At 43.1% G+C, this 7,873-nt stretch overlaps 1 protein-coding gene across 1 annotated transcript; it reads left to right on the forward strand.

Moving 5' to 3' along the window:
• Window positions 1-421: 421 nt before the first annotated feature.
• Or5c1 (olfactory receptor family 5 subfamily C member 1) lies at window positions 422-5,828 on the forward strand. The gene is made up of 3 exons (XM_034496428.2): window positions 422-506; window positions 1,739-1,789; window positions 4,802-5,828. Exons 2-3 carry the CDS (start codon window positions 1,739-1,741, stop codon window positions 5,798-5,800), a joined length of 1,050 nt encoding a protein of 349 aa, XP_034352319.2. The 5' UTR covers window positions 422-506; the 3' UTR covers window positions 5,801-5,828.
• The last annotated feature ends 2,045 nt before the right edge of the window (window positions 5,829-7,873 follow it).

Consider the following 7,873-nt stretch of genomic DNA (forward strand, 5'->3'; position numbering starts at 1 on the left):
TTACAAACATGAAGAACACAGTAATTTATTAAAACTACAAAAAGTGAGCTTGTGTAGAAGGGCTCAAAAATTTTTAAAGGATAATAATAATAGTGATTATTAATAACACATTAAAATGTATGTTTGTGTATTAGATGGGTATGTAAAAGTGAGCCAAGGGGACCCAATCAAAGCCTGGGGACCCACTCAACCAAACTTCTGCAATATCCCCAGGGGTAAAATAAAGAGTGAGTTATCCTTAGTAGTTCCTAGCTACCAACTGTCACAGAGTCCCCAAAGGATATGGAGACAAGGGTCTCCAAGGACTTTGGGACCACGGTGTAGAAAGGAGAAAACAGGAAGAAAACAGAAATAGGTCACTCTCTCGGGGCCAGGAAGGTTTTAAGTCCCCTGTTTTTACTTCTTCAGTGGGACACAACCCTGTAACCTTCCTCTGTTACTGTCACTTCAAAGGCTGGGCTGAAGTTTCTCTGCTACAAAAACTCTCCAGACACCTCTATTTCTTGGTATGTTCTTAAACCCATAGTTCATAATGTTCCTGGTATGAGGGAAAAGACATATCAAATGCCTGTGCACTGGGGAGGAATAAGTTAAAAATTCCAAGTTAAGGAAAGGACAAGCTACATATTGAGAGATGCCAGTCTATCCTCACCATATTGAAGTGTGGCCTGGGTAGAGGAATTTCACAAAAAGAAGGGAACTTGCAAAAACAAGTTAAAAGATCCCCCCAGAAAATAGGAATCCTGAGGGGTCACCCCTGAAAATACTGCTCCTTATCACACCTGGGGTAGCTGAGGTATCTATAGCGTCAGCAGCCAGCAGCAGCAAAAGCACCACCCTCTGGGACTTTGCTGGAAATACTCAGGTTGCAGGTTTTCTGAAGTAGATACTGCACTCAATGAGACCTCCAATCATCTGTCATGCATGTTCATAGCTGAGGAGAGCTGCCAGAAAGATCCAGGTCAGCTCTGAATGAGAATCGGTGGGTTTTTTTTTTTTTCAATTGCAGACTTCTAGAACAGTGGTTAAGAATCTTTGAGCACTGTCAGTAACAATCAGCTTTTTATAAAGTTCATCATAAATCCTGATGGCACCAGACCATGGCATAAAGCTAGAACCACTGACCCAGACCAAAGTATTCTATCTGAAGATAGAAGACAAAGGAGGGACACCTACAGACATCATTGGAGAACAGTCAAGGAGGCCATAGTTCATAGCTCATAGGTTCATAGTTCTGTGTTCCTCATAGCTATGAGTCTTAGTCTTTTCCCTTATTTGGATGCAATGTTCCAGGTAGGACTTTTCCAACCAGAGTAAGGAAATGACTTGAGGCAGTAGGAGCAGAGATCAGAAAAACAGATTAGAATGCCTGCTATGCCAATCACAGCTATCCCAGCTTTTTAAAAAAAAAAAAAATCCTTAAGGAATATTAAGAGAAGAGAAAGCTAGAAGCCAAAAGGCATTGGTCCAGATGGCCAGGTTGCTCTTAGTGACTGCTGCAAGAGGCAGAGAGTCACATACATGAAGGCAAATTCTTTCTTCAGGTAAAGAGGATCCAGTATGAGCCTTCCTTGAGATGTGTTCCTCATCCTGGAAAGAATGAATTATGTTTTGCTAAGTGTGGGTAGTAGCTATTGTGGTCTGCCTGAAACTGAGAAGTTATACCGGGCAGAGGAGTTTCAAAGGGAAAAATTCATAACAACTTTAAAGTTATGTTATCATTCTTCCCATCTTACAGATGGAGAAATGGAGAGATATCCGAAGCAGAGCTTCTCCCCAGTTTGCAAAGGTGTGTGGTGTTTGTTTTTCATGTGGAAAGACCAAAATCCACAAGTGGTTGACCATCAGCAGTTGATTTCAATCGTGGACAGTACATATGTCTGAGTGGGGCTGGAGCCTCACTACCATTTTGTTAAATATAATATCTGCAGTTTCTTCCATTTTCCTGCAAATGCCAGAATGTTATTTTTCTTCATGGCTGAGTAACATGTATCAGATTTTTCATTATCTATTCGTTTGTTGATGGGCATCTAGGCTGATTATACATCTTAGCTATTGTAAAAATCAGCAATGAACATGGGTTTGCAAGCATTGCAGGTGTGAATCTGAGTCTAGAAGGCAGAATCTGGGGTCGCCATGTTCTTGTGTTTATTTACACTGCACTGTACAGAGAGAGACACATAGACTGTAATGGGGAAGGGGACAGTTTAAGGAACCAATACAAAGGGGCAATATCTCACCTGTGGCCTGGCTCCCGGAGTGGAGGGGGAAAAAACAGGTGAGGAAAGAGCTGAGGTGAGCTCTGCAGTGATCCACTATCTTAGCAAAGTACCCAGTTCTCCCAGATTCATACAAACACCAGTCTTTCAGAGCATGCACCCTTGACTGAGAGAAGCTTGGGTAGGCTGAAGAGCTGCCAGTCTTTCAACTATAGCTGTCTCTCGTGTGATCATCTCTGAACCCTCTGTCTCTAGTTACCTAATCTCCTGCCTCGGAAGTATTTCTTCAGTAAGAGAGTCGTGTGAGTGTCCAGGAGTGGGACAATGGGCACTGTAGTAGTTGCGCTTCTGTTTTCTGGAAAGCCCCCACATTGCTTTCCATAAAGCTGTACCAGTTTGCACTCTACCAACAGTGGGTAAGCCTTTCTCTCTGCCTACATCTTGCCAACATTTATTGTGCTTTATGTTGTTGGTAGTGACCATTCAGACTAGAGTCAGATGAAATCTCAAAGACATTTTAATTTGCATTTCTTTGATTGTTAGAGATAGTAAACATGTTTTTAAGTATCTGTTTCTATACCTTATTTTGAGAACTATCTGTTCCAATCATTGTCCCATTCACTGATAGGCAGGTTTTTTCTGATGTTTAATTTTTCAGTTCTTTGTATATTCTAGATATTATGCCTTGTCTGAAGTATAGCTGGTGAAGATTTTCTCCCATTCTGAGGGCTGTCTCTCTATTCTGTTAAGTCCGTTTGCTGTGAAGAAGCTTTTGAATTTCAGGAGATCTTACTTGTCAGTTCTTGGTGCTGTTTCCCGTGCTATTGTAGTTTAGATTCAGAAATTTGTTGGCCATACCTATGTCCTAGTGTGTTTTCCTTGTGTGTACTTTTAGTAGTTTGAGCATTTCTGGCTTTAGATGAGGGTCTTTGATCCACTTTGAATTGGTTTTATGTAGGGTGAAGAGAAAGGAATCTAATCCCACTCTTATGTGGGTTTTGTCAGCACCATTTGTTGATAAGACTGTCTTTTCCCAGTGTACATTTTTCAAATGTTTGTCAGATTTTAAATGCCCAGTTGTGTGGGTGTATCCATGAGTCTTCAATTATGTTCCACTGCTGACTGAATCTTTCTAATGTGTGTACATAGACCATAATATCATATTCTACCCCTTAATGTACACAGTTATTAATCAATTTAAAAAATTAGCAGGGGCTTTAGAACCATTTAGAGCTCAGCCATTAAGATTATACACTGCTTTTCCAGAGGACCTGACTTCAATTCCCAGCACTCATATCAAGTAGATTAGAACCACTTTTAACTTCTATTTGAAGAAATCTGATGTCTCTTAGCCTCTTTGAGCACTCACACACATGTACAGACTCACACACATACATGTAAGTATCAATAAAATAATTCTAAAAGTTAGTTTAATTTAAAATTCTTTTAAACCACATGTAGTGGTACACACCTTTAATCTCAGCACTTGGGAGGTAGTGACAGGCAAATGTTTGTGAGATCAAAGTCAGTCTGGCTACATACTGAATTCCAAGATAGACCGGGCTACATAAATCTTATCTCAAAAATAATTAATTAATTAATTAAATGCATGAGATAGTCCAACGGGTGTATGCTGCAGCAGGCACAGATGAGGGAGGTGTTTAGTTTCCCTTGGGTAGGTCACCAGTGGGCTTCACACTGGAGATAAACAAAGAAGCAGGTCTTAGATAAAAGGAATAAATGAGAAGACACAGGAATGTGAAGCAGCATTGCCTATCAAGAAGTTCACTGCTTTTATCAAGGAGTTTCATTCCTGTATTGAACCAATGCACTCGATTCTGTTCACTGAACCTTCACCGGAAGCCTGTTATGTTCCAGGCCCTGTATGAGACTCTTCACATGCTTTATCTTACCAAATCCTTGCCACTTTCCCCTCGTTATACAGAGAAGAAAAAAAAACAAGGCTCAGAAAAGTAGAGAACAAACATTCACATCCTTGTTTCTTCCACACCTCGTTGTTTTCCTAAGACACCTGCTCACTCTCTTCCCAGGCCTTATCCAATGGGAAGGGTTCGTTTCAACAAACCTCAAGGGCCATACTAAGGAAACCTCTGCCCTTGTGAAGATGAACCTGCACATTTCTCAATGTTAGGAACAGAGTATGACAGCCACACAGCTTGTCAGAGGTTACATGAGCAATTTGTCCAGTTAAGACTAGGATACAGCTCGCTCTCTCTCTCTCTCTCTCTCTCTCTCTCTCTCTCTCTCTCTCTCTCTCTCTCTCTCTTCTCTCTCTTCTCTCTCTTCTCTTCTCTCTTTTCTTCTTCTTCTTCTTCTTCTTCTTCTTCTTCTTCTTCTTCTTCTTCTTCTTCTTCTTCTCTCTCTCTCTCTCTCTCTCTCTTCTCTCTCTCTTCTCTCTCTTCTCTTCTCTCTTCTTCTTCTTCTTCTTCTTCTTCTTCTTCTTCTTCTTCTTCTTCTTCTTCTCTCTCTCTCTCTCTCTCTCTCTCTCTCTCTCTCTCTCTCTCTCTGTGATGGGCATGGGCATAGCTTTTCTCTCATCCCACTCTCGATTTCCTTCTTAGTCTCCACCCAGCAGAATGAGCTCAGAGAACCTCACCTGGTCCAGAGTTATGCCTGCTGAGTTCATCCTCTTGGGGATTACAAATCGTTGGGACATGCGTGTGACCTTCTTCCTGATATTCCTGCCCATCTACCTCATCAGCCTGCTGGGAAATGTGGGCATGGTGCTACTCATTCGCATAGATGCCAGGCTCCACACACCCATGTACTTCTTCCTGGCCAACCTCTCCCTGCTGGATGCCTTCTATTCCTCTGCCATTGGCCCCAAGATGCTAGTTGACCTCCTGCTGTCCCGTGCCACCATCCCTTATGTAGCATGTGCCCTCCAGATGTTTGTGTTTTCAGGGTTGGCTGATGCTGAGTGTTGCTTATTAGCGGTCATGGCCTATGATCGTTATGTGGCCATCGGGAACCCTCTCCTCTATACCACAGTTATGTCACCCCGTCTATGCCTGGCCCTACTTGGGGCATCAGGCCTGGGTGGAGCAATGAGTGCCTTTGTACATACAACTTTCACCTTCCGCCTGAGCTTCTGTGGCTCACTAGAAGTCAACAGCTTCTTCTGCGATATTCCTCCACTGCTTGCCATCTCCTGCAATGACACCAGTCTCAATGAACTCCTCCTTTTTGCTGTCTGTGGCTTTATCCAGACAACTACAGTGTTGGCTATTGCTGTGTCTTATGGATTCATCGCTGGTGCTATGATCCGCATGCAGTCAGCTGAGGGCCGCTGGAGGGCAGCTTCCACTTGTGGCTCTCACCTCACAGCCGTGGCCATACTCTATGGGACCCTTATTTTCATGTACCTGCGTCCCAGCTCCAGCTATGCCCTGGACACGGACAAAATGGCATCTGTGTTCTATACTCTCGTCATTCCAGCTCTCAACCCACTCATCTACAGCCTTAGAAACAAGGAAGTCAAGGAAGCCTTCCAGCGCACTTGGCATCGATTCTGTTGCCCACGGCGGAGCACCAGAGACTGGCCACAGGAAGCTCCTTAAGGTTGAATACACTGTCACTGTGGGTAAAGATAGGTGTTCCTCTGACTCAGATGTCTCCTGTCATTATTGAAGGGACTACAAAAGGGGAGGGAAATTAAAATGCACAGACAGAAGCAGAAACCTGGGGTATTTTAGAGCAAGACCTGAAGAAAGCACCAAGGCCAGGAGCTGCCTTGAGTTCCTTGGTATTCAAAACACTTAAGTTCCTAGATGTCACCTGGTGAAACATCAGAATTCACTTCCACCAGTGCATATAAGATGCTAATTTCTAGAATGAGATTCAAATGAGACCCATCTTAGCTCCAATTGTCCCTAGATTTCTGCCCATTACAATTTGTTTCACTGCCAATGGGTATGCTCCTTGCTGCTCAGAACTTCAGGGAACCATCTTCAGGGCCCATTCATGCCAGAGCAGGACTGAATATGATGAAACACCCTTGAAGACTGTGTGCTCTCTGTCTCTGCAACCATGTTGAGAGGTTGAAGAGATTGCGAAGGTCTACAGGCAGATGAGACACACTTCATTCACCAGCATACAGGCCAATATGCAGGCACACATTGACACACACAGGCCAGCATCCACGTAGGCACAGACCCACACACAGGCCACAGGGAAGGAGGTACTGTAACTACAGAGAGACACACTGGCTGCAGCAGCTAAAGAAAAGACAACTCCCAGCCACGGCTCAAGGCCACATTTTTATAGAATGGCACAATAGTGGCATTCTGTTAGGAATAGTTAAATAACAGATAAAATACCACTACTTACTTTGAGGACTTCTCAGACATGTGGTGTCAACTATTTTGTGCTGACTCATAGCCCTGGGACTGTCCATTGTCAGTCATGTTTTAGCCCACTCATTCCGGATATCCACATGAGCACATGAACATGTTTTCCCTTATGGCCTTCTGTTCCCAACATTGAGTTAGACAAACACCAAGTTAGACACATAAACATTCCAAGTATTTGATTGACAGTTAACTTTAACTTTTGAGTTATGGATAGTGGTTAAATTTTTCTTCAAGCTTAACAGTAGGACTTAATTCATTAAATGGAATTCACTAGTGGAATTCATGAGTGATTACAAACATTCTCAGATTAACATATGGAGGGGCAGGGTTGCCATCATGAGTGTTTTGTGTTGTGATACACTATCCAAAGGTAACATTGAGGTTAGGAAAAGAAATGCCATAACTCTGACCACTTGGGCAATGGTCACTACAATTCTCCAAGTCCTGGGCACAGTGTACCCTCTAGAAGTAGAGCTCTCGGGCATTCATCCCGACAAAGCTCACAGCTACTATGGATTTCCTTTGCCTTCTTGACTCAGTTGCATCTGCCTAGGAGGCCTTTTCCTGCATGGACAAGGTGAGAATGAACTTGGGAGCTGCAGATAGGGGAAAGACAGCCAATGCTAAGTGGCCAATTCTACATGATCCTCTTTCCAGTCCCTTGAGTGAGTATGGCTGATGGAGGACAGCATGGTAAAGTGTGGGATTCAATGTTTCATTATGAGTCCCAGTTGAATCCCCTTGGAGTCCATTCTACAGGCTTTAACCAGGGGCTGGGCTTGCCTTCCACACACCCCCTCAAGAAGAAACCAGAAATCTAGCACTTAGATTGAAGAAACAGTTAAGATCAGCCACAAAGTTCTCTCTCTCTCTCTCTCTCTCTCTCTCTCTCTCTCTCTCTCTCTCTCTCTCTCTCTCTCACACACACACACACACACACACACACACACACACCAGCCCACCATTTATCTCTTTCTCTATATTTAACTATGGTATTCTTGGAGGTCACAGACCAATGGGGGAAAGGATGCAGCTAAGATATTTACTCAAATCTTAGAGAACATCATGGGTATTCTAACAGCTTATCTTATTCCTATTTGCTCAGAATTATCTCAGCCTTAAACTGGGAGTACCATATCCTAATATCATACTCAGTCCTTATGAAGATGATTCACTGCCATAGTTCCTTGTGAACTAGAACCTTTAGTGGGTGGTGGTGGAATGAGCTCAGTGCCTCATAATACAAAACGAGAAACTTGAGCTAGATTCTCAGCCCTTTTT

Source organism: Arvicanthis niloticus, chromosome 2 (genome assembly GCF_011762505.2).
Source record: "Arvicanthis niloticus isolate mArvNil1 chromosome 2, mArvNil1.pat.X, whole genome shotgun sequence".
Taxonomy (NCBI): Eukaryota; Metazoa; Chordata; class Mammalia; order Rodentia; family Muridae; genus Arvicanthis; species Arvicanthis niloticus.